The sequence below is a fragment of the Pan paniscus genome, chromosome 6 (assembly GCF_029289425.2).
Source record: "Pan paniscus chromosome 6, NHGRI_mPanPan1-v2.0_pri, whole genome shotgun sequence".
Classification (NCBI taxonomy): domain Eukaryota; kingdom Metazoa; phylum Chordata; class Mammalia; order Primates; family Hominidae; genus Pan; species Pan paniscus.
Window position 1 is genome coordinate 44,025,422 of NC_073255.2, and position 18,205 is coordinate 44,043,626.

Below are 18,205 nucleotides of genomic sequence, written 5' to 3' on the forward strand. Positions count from 1 at the left end.
ACATCTATTTTTAAACTATTGGATACTTTTTTTTATTATTTCACCTTTTCACCATTGTATTTAGGGTCATTGTCTGTGTCTTATTTCAATTCTGACCCTAAAGTTCTAAAATCAAATGTAAACTCAAGAAGTAAATTTTTTAAGAATTTGGACTGAAAACCTGTAAGTTATAATCAGAGTCCAAGTCATGGTTAGTAGGGATATTTATATAAGATGAGCTCTGACACAGACCCAATAATAAGTTGATATAACAAATGGAAATTGCTACACAGTTGATACTATCATGTAATGGTGTTAAAATAATGATAAAAATAATCTGAACAAGTTCTGTGGAGCTTTTGTTCTATTTGACTTTAAGTGGAACATAATCTTCAGAACAAGAGGACAACAAAATAATGCTTTGCTAAAAGGATAAAAGAATATGACCTAAGTCTATTAGTAATATAACACTCTATGAATGCACTCAAGTTAATAGCATCTTTTAGCAATAGATACTTTTTCAATTATAGTAATGTGAAGAAATAGACTGAGGGAAAATGGTCAGAGACACATGAATTGGACTAATTGTTTGGCTGGTTGGTTTTTTTACAACCAACTCTTGGGAAGGAAAAAAGTCTCCAACAATCTCTTGATGAGACATTAATTTGAGTTTTCATATTCTAGATCTACTTAATCTTCATAGGAATGCAATATTTTGTTACCCCATCTTTGAAGAAGGTTTGAAACTCTTGGTAATTTGCTTGTAGTGAGTTGTGCGACATCTTTCTCTTCCTGATCAATTTTGTGGTGTTGTCTGTTATAGAAGCTCTATTACCATAAGGGTTTGCTAACTAGGTGTGATGCTACAATTTCATGCAATGTAATTCCTCTGGGGGTAGGTATTTCCTTCCTGTCCTTTACTGAGTTCTAAATGACCCTCCTTTCACCGATTTTGAGTTGCACACAAGAGTGGATTGCAAATGCTACCCTTTTGGAGTATCTGTGTAGAAATGCTGTTTTATTTCTGCTTTAAGGGATTTAAAATTTTCATTCCCCTTATTTAAAGTGGTGCTTTGGCTACTTTTGTAAAGAATGTGGTGTTCTGAGAGCAAATAACTGAAATGGATAGGCCAGACTCTTATCTTCATGGACCCTCACAAATGGAAAAGTAAAGATATGGATATGGAAGGAGAAAGTGGTCAGGAAAATTGCCATAAATAACAGAGCAATGATATTGGGCTACATTTGGCACCAGTTTTGTTGTGTTTTAAAAAGGATAAATATGGTTCCCTTTAAGAGAATATGGGAGCAGCTCTTCCTGCTGTGAACCTCTTCCTTGGGCATCCTCCCAGCAGGTTGCATGGGGTGAGAAGTGGCCCAGGTTATTACTGTGATTGAGAGCATTCCTCCAGCACATTTTCTTTCTCCACATTCTCACGCCTCCCCCTTGACTTTTGTGGGATAGGATTTAAGAGTCTACTGCAAATGTCTGATACAAGTTAGGAGTTGTTGGTGCATTCCTGCTTTTAGTACTGCCCAAATAAAAAAGAAAGGGAGGAAGAAGGAAGGAATGAAAAAGAGAGAAAGGAAACAAGAAAGGGAGAAGTGAAGGAGAAAAGGATGGAGGAAGGAAGAGAGGAAGGAAAAGGAGAAAGGGAAAGAATTATAAACTCAAACCCAGTGCTTCTTGCACTTTACCGTGGGCATTGTGCATCACCTAGGGGCTTTGTTATAATGTAGATTCTGATTTGGCGGGTCTGAGACCTGGCTGGACTGGGACCTGAGCATCTGCCTTTCTCACAAGGTCCCAGGGGATGCCAATGCTGCTGGCCCAGGGGTCACACTTGACTATGGAGACCCTAAACTAAGAATGCAGCTGCACTTAGCTCATTATTAACATTATTTTAAAGACGATTGCGGGGGGTGCTTATTTCTTAGGAATTTGGTCAAGTTTTCCTGGGGAAAAAAATGGGGCACAGGAGAAGGATATCTCTGGTGGGACCCACTCTTCCCCTTCCCCCACTTCTCTGCCATTTCCCCTCCTCCACCCACCATACTGGGAACGTAGAGTGCTCTGGGGCCAGGTTCCATTAGATGCAGAGGAAAATATCTGAAAAATGCAATTTGTATCATGATATTGGTGATTTATTGTGGTCTGTCTTTTTGAAATATTTGCATTTTATGTATAATGTAGTGTAGTCTTGAAGTCAAATGGAATTGCATTCAGGTCCCAACTCTATCACTCACTAACTGTGACCACACGTGAATTACTTAACCTGTCTAAACCTTAGTTTCCACATCTGCAAAATGGGAATGATGGTCCTGATTACACAGACCTTCTGTGAAGATTTAATGAGAAAACAGATATAAAATACTGAGTATAGTGGCTGGCACATGGTAAGTATTGAGTCGATGGCAGCTATTGTAAAATGTTTGAGCAGTAGAGAAACCTAATTGGATAAAGACGTGATCCTGCCATCAGTGAGAAAGCCCGGATACACTCATCTCTCTGCCGCTTCCTCATTGTGCCAAACAGGCAGTGAGTTAATTTCTGTCTATTTATTTAGACAGTTTATACAGTTTTGTTTCCTGTATAAATGAATGGAATAATCATAAACACCTAATAGGGTTATTGTAAGAGTTGAAGAAATAATATATACAAAGTCATTAGTGTATGACCTGGCACGTAGAAATATGTATATATGAAGGAAATTATATTTTTGTCTCTTAAAAATAAGGATTGAGGGAAGAAAGGAATTCTTTATTCAAAATTCTTTTGAATAAAGAGGAGTGTTGGCCACACATTCCTGTGCCTAGAAGAATAAAAGCAGTGAGCATGCTGTGATTCCTCAAATCCTACCTTGCTGACACGAAACACATGAAACTCCCAAACACTCCAAACAGACCAGGGTCCATCTAAGATGACACAGTCACTGGTCAAAAGGAAAGTGAAAAAGAAAGCAGGATGCTGCGAGTTTTTCATTAGGCTGAAATTATTCATTTTAAGGGATTGTCTTGAGATTGAGAACACATCCTTGGGGTGGGAGAAGGGCATTAAAAATGTCTTGTTTGATCATGATAGTGAGAGGTGAAGCCAGCTGGGCTTCTGGGTCAGGTGGGGACTTGGAGAACTTTTCTGTCTAGCTAAAGGATTGTAAATGCACCAATCAGCGCTCTGTATCTAGCTAAAGGTTTGTAAACACACCAATCAGCACTCTGTAAAAACGGACCAATCAGCACTCTGTAAAGTGGACCAATCAGCGCTCTGTAAAATGGACCAATCAGCAGGATGTGGGCTGGGCCAAAGAAAGGAATAAAAGCTGGCCACCTGAGCTAGCAGTGGTAACCCACTCCGGTCCCCTTCAACGCTGTGGGAGATTTGTTCTTTCACTCTTCACAGTAACTTTTGCTGCTGCTCACTCTTTGCTCCCGCACTACCTTTATGAGCTGTAACACTCACTGCAAAGGTCTGCAGGTTCACTCCTTAAGTCAGCGAGACCACGAACCCCCTGGGAGGAAGAAGCAATTCTGGACGTGCCACCTTTAAGAGCTTAACACTGTGAAGGTCTGCAGCTTCACTCCTGAAGCCGGCGAGACCAAGAACCCACCAGAAGGAGAAACTCCGGACACATCTGAAGGAACAAACTCTGCACACACCGTCTTTAAGAACTGTAACACTCACCACGAGGGTCCGCAGTTTCATTCTTGAAGTCAGCCAGACCAAGAACCCAGCGGAAGGAACCAATTCCTGGCCACAGTAGCACATGACAATTAAAATTTTTTTCTTGGAAAAATTAAATTTCAAGATTCATGTTCCTATTGTCCCAATTATTAATGTTCTCATTTAATTTGACTGCACTGTGAAATCTCAAAATCTGGGCAGGTCCACGGTCTGTGATCATCTAATCACCTGCCCTTTGCAGACACAAATGCAGCTACTGCCCAGGAAGAACCACTGTCTTCTGTGTTGAAGGTCTCTGAGGTCTTGTACCATGCATATTAGCAGAAGTGACTACACCCAGAGGCCATCATTTTCAATTGAAATAATGGCTTATTCTGTTGTAACTCATGCTTAAATCATATTCTGCATGACAGATTAGTACCTTCCTTGCTGCTGAAGGGTTGTGCAGCGTTCAGACTTCTGGAAGGCATCTGGGGTCTTGGAGGAGAAGAGGGGAATGAGATATCACTGTCATTCTCACGATAATTTTGGTCTGAGCCAAGCGTGCGGATTCATGTCACCACAACACAGGGATCTCTGTTCAGTCCCCATCTCCTCTTCAGGCTTCGGTTTCCAGTATCCATGTGGGGCCACTTGGTTAACAGTCTCGGTGAGTAAAAACAGTTGAAAATCTCGTAAGAAGGTGTCAGATGGGGAAGTCCTGTAGGTCTGTAAGGCTGCAAAGAGAGCCTTGCAGATATTAGAACACAAATCAGAATGTTTTAGAAGTGGGCTGAAGGGGGGGATCTTGCAAAAAGAACTACAGCGTTCTCTAGCCTTGCCATTTCCACATCACAATACTGTAATGCAGGTATCAGGTAAGAAAACATGGACTAGCTCTCCTCACTTCGCCCACATCTCCTCACCCCCAAAACGCTCTTCTCTCTCTCGCTCCTCACCTAAGCTAGTCCCACAATTTCAAAGATTATTTAACAGCTTTGGCCATTTTTCAAGCACATTTAAAGCCAGCTCTTGGTAATTCTTGCCTGTTTTACTATAGGTAGGTAAACTGAAAACAATTTAAAACTAGGCCAATCACACTGCCTTGAAGAATCTAGATCTTGTCTCCTTGTCAAGCTCCGCAGTGATTCGGCGGCCAGCCAGGAGATAAAAATCTGTGGTGGTGGTAGTGAAAGCGAAACACTGTTACAAAGGTAGATCTACAGTTGAAGAAAGGCAGGTGACACCTTTCGAATGCTTCCTTTTTTGAAGAATTCATACCTTGTCTCTCTATTATCAGCATAGATAATGAGTTAGAAAACAAAATCGTATTTTATCAATTTCCCACCAAATGATATGTTTAGGAGGTCATTCATAATGACCTGTAATAGACATGTTGATGATTTGTAGATTTGATTTCTTATTGGGGAAAAAAAGCCATGTTTAAATTCCTCTGTAGATATAAGCATTCTTAAGAATTTGCACTAATTTGGGCCGGGCGCAGTGGCTCACGCCTGTAATCCCGGCACTTTTGAGAGGCTGAGGCAGGCAGATCACCTGAGGTTAGGAGTTCCAGACCAGCCTGGCCAACATGGAAAAACCCTGTCTCTACTAAAAATACAAACATTAGCCAGGCGTGGTGGTGTATGCCTGTAATTCCAGCTACTCAGGAGGCTGAGACAGGAGAATCTCTTGAACCCAGGAGGTGGAAGTTGCAGTGAGCCGAGATCAAGCCACTACACCCTAGCCTGGGCCACAGAGCGAGACTCCATCTCAAGAAAAAAAAAAAAGAAAAAAGAATTTGCACTGATTTAGAAAAGCGACTTTCTTGAAGCAGTTTCAAGTGCAGGGACAATTTTCAAAATTTGAGGATCCTTTCTGAGGTTTTTTGAAGGAAAACTAGTAACCCAAAATTGTATGGAAACCGAGTCAGTGGAATCGGCAGCGAGCTATGGGGAGGGCTCCTTTCACGAGCAGGTGACGGCTGCAGTCTCACAGAGCCCGGCAGCCCCCAGAACCCCATGGCTGGGATTTAATGCCCTGAGGTCACCATCCTGAATTTCTTTAGAATTTGTCTGTGAATTTGTGTTTTATGAGTAAAGTCCAATGGGACATCTGAGCGTGTAGGAGGGTGGAGGGGGCTTAGAGTTTCCTCACCTCCCCAGGACAGGACGGGCTCTGGCTGCCCACTCTCTGCCCCTGCCTGCCCCTGGAAGCCTCAGTGTGGCTGTCACGTGCTCCACTCTGCCCTTCTCAGGGGGCTTGGGCTCAGGTGAGGGGAAGGTCATATGCTCAGCATGCAACTCCTCAAGGGTCTTCCTGTCCAACCCGATCCAGCTCTCCAACACATCCCAGCCGGAAGGTTACAATCCCTTGGGTTCGCCCATGTGCGATAGGTTGGGGTGGTGCCTTGGGGAAGGAGGGATTGATTTACCAGCCGCAGGCCAGGACCTGCGTTTGTGTTTTGCACTGATCCCCACAAATTATTTAACCCCATTGGCACAGGGTTGAGCAAGGACGAAGCAAGAGGGAGGCTGCTTAGATGGGCATGAAAGCCCAGAACATGTGTGGCTGCACCATCTGTGGATTCCAGAGCCCAGCTATCAGTTGTAAGGAGACTGTCCAGGGATGGAGCGCAGTGTTGAGGGTGCCTCCTAGCAATGACCTTGTCAGAGCAAGTGTGCATTTCCTGGGAGAAGTGTGTTGAAATGAGCGAGGCTTCTTAGACTTAAAAAGGCATTTTAAAAATCAGACAAACTATTTTTGAATGCTCTAAAATCTGTGTCTGACTTCGTTCCGCTGATTCTGACACACACCTCTATCATTTTAAGAATTTGAACTCACTGTGATGTACCTCAACACCACCATACACACATACATATAGAGATACATACATATGTATATTCTTACATATGAAGGCCTGGAGCTGGCCTTTGGGAGATACAAAATGAGTTAGAGACTTTTCCCTGAAAGAACTTACACTCTTGTAGAGATAGCAGTACTCAAGGAATAATCTCTACTCCCAAAGTTCTCTAACTGCCTAAAGTATGTCATGGAATTTTGCTAAAATACATTTGATGACTATCTCCTTTTTTCGTGTCTCTCTGAGAAAAAGTATTTACAGAAAATGAGACCTTTATTGGGCTGGATATCACAGGAGTTTAGCTCTGCTTTTATTAGATAGATGTGAAAACAAATGATAAAAAATTATTGGAGGAAGACTGAGGGATGTTTAGTAAATTTTGAAGAAAAAAGTCATTAAAGTCTTCTATAGCACAGACTAAATCTACATATAAAAAATGAAGCAATTATTGAGGAATTTTGGCAGAAAGTACAAAAACATCTTCAGTCCAAACAAGAGATTTGTAGAATTTCTTTTTGTAGTTTATCTAACTGTCCCAAATCTCCCTTTGGCTTTTCATGTGTAGATGCAGCCTTACAATAAAGATTTAGAACCACTTAGGACCTAGACCCCTCACCCAAAGAAAGCTGGACTTCCTTCTGCTGGAGCCAGATAAGTCACTCACTGTAAGAATAAAGAAATGCATTTTTCATATTAATGTAATCAGACAGTCTTGGTTCTCCAGGCCTCAATAGGTGAATTTACAAGTACCTGACAATGTAATTTGCAAAAACGTACAAACCGTTTTGTGGATTAATGAATATTTGATTTCCAAGCATGGCTTGTAGAATTAGCCTTAGAGTCTCAGATTCTACTAAGGGTCTGTACAGTGTTCTGTACATAAATACCTGTGTGACCAGTATCATAAAGAAATTCTAACTGGCAATAAAAAGTGGCAAACAGTGGCAGTAGGTCAGCAGAGATTTTTATAGACACCTCCACTCCCTCCTTGGCATTTAGTAATCTTGAAAAAATTGAAAGGAAAAAAGTTTAATTTAGAGGGGACTTTTGCTCTGCTTAGCTGGGATTCTCACACCCAACATGAAATAATAATGCATCCAACTGTCCGTCTTAGAATAAGTAACCTTTGTGTCACCTCCTTCACTGGTGGAAACTGCAAACAGTCGGTGAGAAAGGTATGAATACCAGAGAAAGCTGAGGGATCTCTGTGACCTTCATGTGATTATGTTTGTGCTAATGCAGAGAGCACAGAAACCCAAACTCTCTATCCAAAGAACCCAATTCATAAAAAATGCATTAGTCATTAACCAGGGAATCTTAAGCACTGTACTTTGGAGGGATCGCTGACGCATGGGAGGAAGTGGAGTTGTTTTGCTTGGGATGAGCAATTCGTATTTGCAGTTCTGTTCCTTTCTCAATCTGCCCTGGCCGTCATATCCTCTTTGCAAAGGGTAAGGCTCCAGAAAGGAGTATATACTCTCGGGATTAAAAGGAGTATATTTGTTTCTTAAAATGACTTACTTGGAAGAGTCAACTCCAAAAAGAGGGAACAATTCAAAACTCTGTGCAAGAGTGAACATCTATTTTACTTTTAGTGTAGCTGAGAGATGCTGAGACTGGTTTCCCTTGGTGAATGAAAATCTGTTGTACCAATTTTTTTTTTTTAAAGAATTGGAAAACAAAAATGAACTTGCTATGAGGAGTGCGGTGACAGTTATTGGTGACGGTTCTTCAGGGACTCAGCTTGAGCTGGGTGGAGAGAATGGAGTGTGGGAGGCTTGGTCCTCAGGAGGGCACTGAAGAAAGGAGTGTCGTGCTCAGGTGGTCACCCCCTCACCTCTGTGGGTCACAGTCCCTTCAGAGCAGAGGGATCCGCAGGCACCCTGTGGGTTTCAGATGTGAGATCAACCCTGGGACCAATGGTGTTGAGTGAACAAATGCCCTCTGACAACCAGGTCTTATAACAATTAATAATAAGTTGTATCCAAGTGTACCATCCAAACTCCTAATCAGTATTTTGATGTCTTCACCATTTATGACCTATCATTTCCATAATAGATTCAAAACAGGGTTTCTTGTATTTGCAGAGAATTAACTTCTATTATGTAGCTATTTTAAATTTTATATTATGATCCCTTTAAAATCAGTTATTATATTTTTAAAATTACCTGTGAACAAATCATAATTACAAAACAGATGTATCTGAGATGATTCCTCCCTTGCTAAGCTAGAAGTCAATCAGGATTATGATAAAAGAATGGTGCAGATAAAGAAGCTTGGAAGGCCAAGGGGATTACACTAGCTGCAGACCCATCTGCCATTTAGAAAACGGATTGCATATGGCAGTCTCAGCGCAAAGGAGATTCAGCCTTGCCTGGGTAACATCTAAGCCACTGCTGGCTCCCTGTGGTCTTCAGTCACAGGTAGAGTTTCATAAAACATTCACATGAGCTACGCTTTAGATGCTCTGTCAGTAGCCTCATGAGGGATATCAACCTCTGTGTTCAGGAAGCTCCACAAATGATTCACAGGCCTGGGTGAGAACCACTTCTATAAGCCATGGTCTGTGTAAAAATTTGGAAACTTTGCCACTATCTTTGTGCCATATTTCCTGATTATGCTACCATGGACTAAAGGAAGCAACTATATATGTAAACATCTTGCTTTGTAGGCTCTTCAGGACCCAACTATTTAGTTGAGTTCCAAACGTTCATCCAGTGGTGCCAAGGACAGAGTTAGAGTCAGTGCACAGTGGCCACCTTTAGCCAGTGTGCAAGAGAATGTGAACTCCACACAAAGGGACAGAGGGGCAGGAATATGAATTGAGTTGACTTGGGGCAGGTCACTATTATAGACAAATAATATTAAATATTATTAGATTAAATACAATCTAGGCTGGGCATTGTGGCTCATGCCTAAAATCCCAGCACTTTGGGAGGCTAATGTGGGAGGATCACTTGAGGCCAGGAGTTCAAGACCAGTATGGGCAATGGAGTGAGATGATTTCTGTACCAAAAAGAAAAAAAAAAAAGAAAGAAAAAATTAGCTGGGTGTAGTGGCTCGCTCCTGTAGTCTCAGCTACTCAGAAGGCTGAAGCAGGAGGATTGCTTGAGCCCAGGAGATCAAGGTTGCAGTGAGCAATGGTCACACCACTGCACTCTAGCCGGAGCAACAGAGTGAGATACTATCTCTCTCGAAAAAAAATACAAATTAAATATCTTTATTAAATAATAATAATCAAGAGAAATAGCACTTATATGGCAAGCATGCACTGTTTCAAGAAAGTTACGTACATATTAGTTCATTTAATCGTCACAACAGCAATGCTGTGAGAGGGGTACTATTGTTATCCCTGACTTTTACAAGGTGATGCATGAAGTTGGAAAACAAGCCAGAGTTCACATTCTCAGTTAAGTGGTAGTGCTAAATTTAAACCCAGGCAGAGTTTAAATTTTTTTAGAATTCTTGGTTTTAACTCTTACACCAAACGGCTTTTAATATCTAAATTGGAATCGAGGTAGAATTTGCCAATAAGCTAATAATTTAAAGATATTTCAAAGGTTTATGTTAAACAACAGTGAGTAGTCACGTGGATGCCAGTACCTATCTTAAAGGAATTATATCACTGCTGAATTAAAAGCCAGACCCCTATTTCTATTGAAAAAGAAATGTGAATGAAATGACAACATAAAGTGATGAACCAGCAGCACAGCCCCTGTCCCATAGAGCTCATAGTTGCTGCCTCAAAAGCATAGGCTGCTAACTTCAGAACAGACTTCAGAGAGCTTTCCTGGAATTCCTTGGTCTCAGATGTAACATGTTTCCTAGGCTCCTGGTCAGGAGGAACCCACCCAACCCATTCAAGTTTGTGTTTTCATATCTGTGCCCATGAAAATATCCAACGTCAAATACTCTGCAAACGTTCAGCTAAGTGTTGCTTCAAATCTCTCTGAAACCCTTAGCCAACGCCATTTATTCATTCTGACTTCCTGATTCCCCCTCTGGCTCTGAGAAGGCCCCTGATTCCAGAGCCGCCTTCCAACCAGACGGATTAGTTTATGGTCCTGCAAGGTTATGCGTGATACATCTGTTTGGGGAAAATGGGGATGCACACTAAGAAGAAACATTACTTTTGGATCCAGGCAGGAGAGCATACATAATCTCCTCTAGAGCCTGTGAAAGACTTCATTTTACACATGAAATTGTGTGGAATTGCCCTGGACTGCACTGAACGTGGTTTTTGAGAATTAACCAGCCTCAGAACAAGCTACTGAGCACCAGCTAGGCCTCAAAGCAACAAAGAATAAATGTAAGCAAATGTAATCTGTGTAAAGTTGAGGGGAACAAATGCACAATCTTGTTGACACGATGCCTGTGTGAGACCAATCCTAAACATTACAATGGCATGCATTAGAAACAGAGTCAAAAAGTGGGCTTGGTATGCATGAAAGAAAGAAGAGACAGAAGGGCTTGGCATGGTATGGAAATTTTTTAGAATGCAGGTATTCATTTTCTAATTGCTTAAAAGGACTTTTCTATTTTTCTGTGCATTGTAAAAACACTCTTTTCATAGTCTGGTATAAAAACCCATGCCTGGCAAGTATGGGAAAACAACCAAATTTTTAAAAAATTGTGCATTTTTAGCCATTTGAGAATTTGCCTAATCTGAATATTTGACCAAAACATCACTTTGAAACCTCATAAGCTCTTTGAAGTACATAAATTTCTGCTGAGAATTTTAGGGCAAAATTGGACTTGGGTATATAAGAAAGAACAGAGACTTGCAAGGTTTGCACTGCACAAGCCATCTCCCAGCTTAAAATGCCGTGCTTTTAAGCATAATAGGTAAATCGCATCTAAAAAATTTAGAAGAAAGGTCTTCTGCACATTATGAGGAAATGGTTGGCATCTTATGATGGGTCATCTTACCCTTGTTATTAAATGACAGCAATCATTAAAATGCCAAACATATTTTGACAGAATTCACTTTATAAAATGTCAGCACGTCTGTGTTTTTATTAGTTTGTTTCAAATCAATTTAGATATTTCAATAGAATGCTTGTAAGTATTCCCCAAGCAATGTCCATTCCTGACTTTCTGCACAAAAAATATTACAAATTAATCAGATTTTCAGATTTCTGCATAATGGCTTTGCACATTTATTGCTTAATCCTATTATAAAATGCTGTTATGATTGACACATTGTGGTAGAGATAGAAGTCAATTGAATAATATGTAGCAGTCAATTTTATTTGTAGCTTAATGTGCTGAAGTATTTTCCCCTGTTTCCATTATTTATAAGTCTGTCCCTTTGGAGAATATATAGGAGAATTTGTTTTAAATGAGCCAATAATACCTTCTTTAAAATTTATAAGTGTGACAGAGTCATATCTTTTTTTCTGGGTTGTCCGTGGCATGCCGGTAAACAGGGTTTGAATTGTCTTCCACTTGTTATTCATAGGACAAACATCAGGAAAGAGGATCTTGTTAAGGTTTGCTTGGAATTGGATTTCAGCCACCCATTAGAAAACTCCAAGGAAACAAAGCTACCAAGTAGAAATTCTCAAAAATTGCCACTGGTTTTATTTGTTTTGTTTGTTTGTTTGTGTATCTATTGTTTCTACCACTATCTTACCTGCTACAGTTTGTCCTGAAACAAAGCACAGAAACACACGTAGAGAAATGACCATGTTAAAAGGGTTTGAAGGATTTGCTCTTTGGTGGAATTTCATTTTTTCTGCTTTGCTGTCCAATAGGATTCTGGTAAGGGAAGCAAGTTGTGTTCTGTGCTTAGCATGGCGGAGCTCCCTGGAGCTATTGCGGGATTCCTACTGTTTCAATTAGCACCTGGGGCACTTGCTTAGGGAGAGCCATATTCTTTTTAGAACATTATATAAGGTGATATGGAAAAAGGCTTTGTTTTCAGGAAAGCGATGTCATAAGATTCAGTGTTCAAAGAGTACGGAAGAAGAACTTGGGAGTATGAAGGAGATGGGGAAAGCCATATTAGGGAATATGAAGGAGATGGGGAAAGCCATATTAGGGGAAATATTGATGGACTTGGTCATATCTGAGATCACATTTTGTTTAATTTTAGGAAACTAGATTAGCTGTGGCTTGCCTGTACTTAAAGGGTGCAGTTTCCCACACATACGACACACTGGCATACTCTATGCAAACTGACTGTGCTACATTCCCTGCTGTTCTATTCTTCTACCTCTTGATGAACTTGGCCATCCTGAATGTCTCTCATCATTATTTATGCAGTTGATAAGTGACTTGAGCACTGGAGATATTGATAAACCATTCTGTCGTATCATCTATGCCTTAACGTTATGTGACATCAGTTCCCAAGCTGGATCATATATTAAGGGAGTATTTCTCTTTTGAATTCCAGGGGCCAGAGGAAACCCGGCACTATCAGACCCAGGCACTCCTGACCAACACCAGGCCAGTCAGACCCACCCCCCATTTCCAGTTGGGCCACAGGTCAGTATCTCTCAGCTGCTTTCCACCTGGCTGCATTTAGGATGGTTTAACCATATAAATCACCAAATAAATAATAATGAGTTAAATCCAATTAATTCCAACAGAGCAAAGATGGTAATAAGTTTTCATATGAAAAGCTGTATGACTACATTATTTATTAAATACCACCAAGAAAATATGTGTTTGCAAAACTCTTCTCTCTTCTTAAAGGAAAGCTTGGCTTTAATCATGTGGAAACACTTTTTTTTTTTTTTTTTTAACTTAAAACCCACTACAATTGTGCTGTTGGTTACCATGCAGTTTCCTGGAAAGTAAAACTTTAATGACTGGAGTGTGAAGAAAATTAAGTTATTTCAACCTTACTATAGCCATTTTTGAAATACAAGATGTGATTTAATATAAAAAAGTTAATGCAATTTTAATGCAAGTTCAGCTTATTGGGTTTGACAATACTGTACATCACACATAGCTCTTGCATTAATAAAGAAATACAGTCATTATTTTTTAAAGTCCAATATTTGTTTTTTGCAGCCTGGTGTGGGCTATATGGAGATGTAGAACACAATTATAAAAGGCTGGGCTTTTTTTTTTTTTTTTCCTTTTTACCTCTATCATTTAGTGTGAAGCTTTCAGAGTTCATTCTGCTTTTTGGAAAGAGAAGCTGAGACTTGGGCCTTTCTCTCCCTTTTATTGTCATTATTGCTCCTGGAAGTTAATGACTTTAAGCACATTGAGGGCTCACCCAAGCTTAGAGTGAGGGTTGGCCTTGACATTCTTATTCCACTCACCACCAAGACTCCCTATGGCCTCAGATCCCGTAGTCCATCTCGGAGCACAGATCACTCCGCGCCTGTGGACAGAAAGCCTGGGAAAATGTCTGCTGGCTTATGGAAGCCTAGAGAGTTTTCCTGGGACTCTCAGGAACAGGATTTTTGGTGTCATATGCTTTATAATTTTATGCTTGTAACATCGTGTGTGTGTTCATGTAATTATGTGTGTCTGTGTGTGTGTATGTCTGCATACCTTCCTGTGAACATACTGGGGGTAACACACTCTAATGCCTTCAGGTTGGGTAGGCAGCCCCACAGGCCCAGGTCAGTGAGGAGTGGTGGCCCTTTGACAAACTGGAGAGTGCATGCCCTGCCCTGAGCCCACAAATCCTATTTTTAAAATGCTGCAGGCCAAAACCCCCAAATCTATGACCCATATATGGTCTGAGAGCTATGCATTTGCCTTCCCTCTTACCATAATATCACTATTGGCAGTGATGTAACACCTGGAATCTGAGGGCCGGCATATAATTTTGTATACATTCCCGAAGTATATTTATTTTGCTCATTAGAATAACTGTATTTTTTTAAAAAGGGAAGCACAGTTACTTGGTGTGAATTTAGCAAAGTGTACAAATACATTAGGAGCAAGGCCTGTGGGGTCTAAAGCAGCAGTTCTAAACTCAGCTGTGCAGAATCCTAGGGCTCTGCAGAGTCTCCCCTAAAGGGTCCTGAAAGGAACACTGCAGGGAATGGCCAAAGTGTGGGCTTAGCCCTCTCCACACCTCCCCTCATTCTTCAGATAAAGCAGCCCCACTTCTCTAAATCTGTTCTTTGTATCGGAGGGGATACAAGAAAGGGGTAAACGTGGGCTCTGGAGCAGCCTTCCTGGGCTTGAACTTGAACCCCCTCTCAACTAGACATGGGACTTGGGCAAGTTACTAACCTCTCTGTATCTCATTGGTAGAATAACTACAGCATTAGAATAGTGCCTGGCTATTATACATTGAGCTTAGTAGTATGCCTGTATTTAATTTCCTACCCTTCACATAAGAATTTTGCGTTGGTTCTTGTAGAAGAACAACAGATATAGGATTATTATGTTCCACATGGCTCCCACAAGGCTGCAATGAAAGTCCTGAATCAAGGACTCTAAGATCAAATGACTCTTGTGGTCATCTGCCTTGACCAGGGCAGGAATCCTTCCCATGTCATCCTGGTGAAGAGCCCACGTGCTGCACTCAAAACATGCCCAGCAGTTGCCTTTCCCTACCAGAGAAGGGCTGTTCCATCCATAGTGGATGTAAACATGTGTTTGTATAATATCATTTTAATTGGGCAAATGATGTTAGAGTAATAACAAAAGAATTATTTTCAAAGATTTTAAGTTTTATGCACATCAAATATTTTTATGTCTTACATTCTGTTTTAGATCTTGTCATTGTACATACATAATTCTACCATTTTAACAATAATCATTCAAGTTTACTTAATAGTTATCCAGCTTACTTTCTATTGTATTCTCATATTACAAACATTTTCTATTTTTCTAAAGAGGTGTCATAATGATCCATTTTAATGACTACGCAATATTTCATCTAGTTTAGTACTGTAATAAACTATTTTCAATATTTATGTATTTTGAAACAATACATGTTTTTATGCAGTTATCTTATTTCCTTTTGAATAATATCTTCAAGCTATATCGTAGGAGTATATTCTGAGTTAAAGGGGGATAAATATTTTTGCAGCTCTTGATAATCTATTTCTAAATTGCTTTCCAAAAGGATTATGCTAGTGTACATGTCCCCCAGCCACAGATCTGCATAATGGTGTCAATACAGACTTTCCAGCATTGAGTAAATTTTCTACATTATTTTTGTTAATTTAAAAGTCAAAAGTAGTATTTCGTTGCTCTTTTTGAATCAAAAAATCCCACTGATCCCAATGAGTTCTTTCTGGAACAACAGAGAATAAATTAGCTGAGAGCTTCAAATATATGAAGATAGGATCAAATGGAAATTCAATGGAAGAGTAGCATATAAACGTAAGTTATTACTTGTAAAGATATTTGAGTTCCTCAGAAGAAGTCCAAACCAAATGAAATTTTCCAAAGAAATCAATGAAATGCAACTTTGAAAATTTTTTTCTACCAATCATTTTTTTTAAATGAGATAGAGCATGTTTTTTGGTACTTCTTCGGGAACTTTCTGACCCTACTTAAATGGAAAGAAGATGTTTTTAAAACCCATGCCTTGGTTCCACAGGAAAGTGAGCTAGCTGTATCTGTTTCCTTGCAGCCACTTCTGACGGCACAGCAGTTAGCTTCTGCTGTGGCCGGCGTGATGCCGGGAGGCCCCCCAGCCCTCAACCAGCCAATCCTCATTCCCTTCAACATGGCGGGACAGCTAGGAGGCCAGCAAGGACTGGTTCTCACACTGCCAACAGCGAATCTCACCAACATCCAAGGGCTGGTGGCAGCAGCTGCAGCCGGAGGCATTATGACTCTGCCATTGCAAAATCTACAAGGTAATCCATAGTGTCCATGCGCCACGTAAGGCTCTACCCATTGGCCGGTATTCTCTGAAGTGGGCAAAAAAAAAGTGCCTAGAATGGTGAATGTGGTTCAGAGTTGCTTCTGCCCTAAATGATATGGAAGGCTTCCATAGGAAGCAAAATTTTCAGTTGTCTGTGAATCCTGAGCCTGCACAAGCCATTGGTTTTATCAATCCTCATTTCCTAACATTGGTATCAAAACTTTTCAGGTCTCCTGGAATCATTTATGAGTCATCATTGCATGACATATCAGAAACTTAAAAGTAAAATTCCTGTGTTGTTATTTGAAGACCTGAGTTATCATCTCACCAATTCTTCAATTTAGCCATGAGTAAAGAAAAGTTAGAGGTTGCTTTTTTGTGTTTGAAGTGATTGGAACATCTCAAATACAAGATATTATTTGGAATAATTTATTAATGATTATTTTGCTCTACAAAGTATGTTTTAGTTATAGTTATTAAACAAAAATTGTGTTACTTGAGCTCATATTTTGCAATGAGAAAAATAGACTTGTATGTTGAGCCTTTATACTACAGGGACGTGTAACAAGTCAGACTCTAATTTTACTTAGGAAGGGTAGTTGTCTTGATATTATGAAGGTTTTGACTTTTCTTTAAAAGATTTGGTAGCATTGACTGATAGATTGATTTACAAAAGATTCTGTCAGAGGAATAATTATTTTGGTGGAAAATGACCTGAATATAAATAGGATGCCTGCTAAAGAGAAAATGAATTTATTTTGGACTAGTCAAAGATGTTTGTTTTCTTCATATATATATAAACATTAACAATTAAATTTTTTGCAGAATGAGGGCTTGTCTGGGTAAGTTATCAGAATAGCAATTTAAAATACTTTTTTAGCTGGTCAAATGTTAGGGCTTCATATAATTTATCGGAGAATCAGTCCACAAGACTAAGAAACAGACCAAGTAAGAACTGTTAACTCTTGACCCAAACTTCTTTCCGTTCTCTATGTTCTGTTACCCCACCCATTGTTGCCACTTCTTGACTTCCATTTTAATGTTTAAAACGAAGTCTCTCTTGTACCATTAAATTGTGCCAAGAAACCTGCCATTCATAAATCATGCATGCCCAGGATACACTAATGCACAAACTTTGCTTGTTTCAAATTTGAGAGTGCCTGGGAAGCCAGATCTCAAGATTAAGCAAATAAAGCAGGAATACACAAGGTGAAAGCCGAAGCAACAAAGTGTAGGGAGAGGCGTTTTAATGTAGGTGGATGATGAAATCTTAATGAAGAAATGGGCATTATCAAAATGCAGCCTTCCGTTTGGAACATTTGTGCTTATGGGAATATTGAATATTATAAATAAACATAAGCTCGAAGAGCTCCTAGGCCACAAATTAATCCTGCTTGGTTAAGATGGATGCCAAAAATCAGAGTTTAAAAAAAAAGTAGGCTTGTTATTTCTTGATCATGGTTTGATATTCTTAAGATATTAGTACCTGTTTTTTTAAGGGTTCAAAATTAATGATTGGTCCAATGTGGACTTCTTCCACCAAGATTTTCCCTTTTGATTTTGTTTGTTGTAAATATCAAAGTTCATTATTAGCTTATAGTTTGGAGTTTGGTTCTTTGAGTCACCTCTGGTTTCAGAAAAGGAATCCCAAGCTTTGTAGCCTGATTAAGTAGGGGAAACAAAAGCACTTGCTTTTCTTATCCCTGGGCACTTCTGACACAATTTCCCTCTCAGCATCATCTTCAGAAGTGGGTTGGAGTTGACGCCCAAGCTCTTGTCTGCTACACAAGCACAAGTGAACATTTCCCCCTTTGTCTTCCTCTTTGAAATTTGACTGACGTTGGAGGGAAGGTGATGAGGTTATTAGAATAAATCACCTCCCAGTTGCAAATCAGCTGGTTATAGG

General features: G+C 40.0%; 1 protein-coding gene across 4 annotated transcripts in view; it reads left to right on the top strand.

Annotated features, from left to right (window-relative positions):
- POU6F2 (POU class 6 homeobox 2) overlaps positions 1-18,205 on the top strand; it is a 491,076-nt gene that overhangs the window by 213,133 nt on the left and 259,738 nt on the right. For all 4 annotated transcript variants that reach the window (XM_057302852.1, XM_057302850.2, XM_057302851.2 and 1 more), the window contains exons 3-4: positions 12,901-12,992; positions 16,063-16,291. In XM_057302852.1, coding sequence (XP_057158835.1) covers positions 12,901-12,992; positions 16,063-16,291 — 321 coding nt within the window. The remainder of the gene's footprint in view (positions 1-12,900; positions 12,993-16,062; positions 16,292-18,205) is intronic.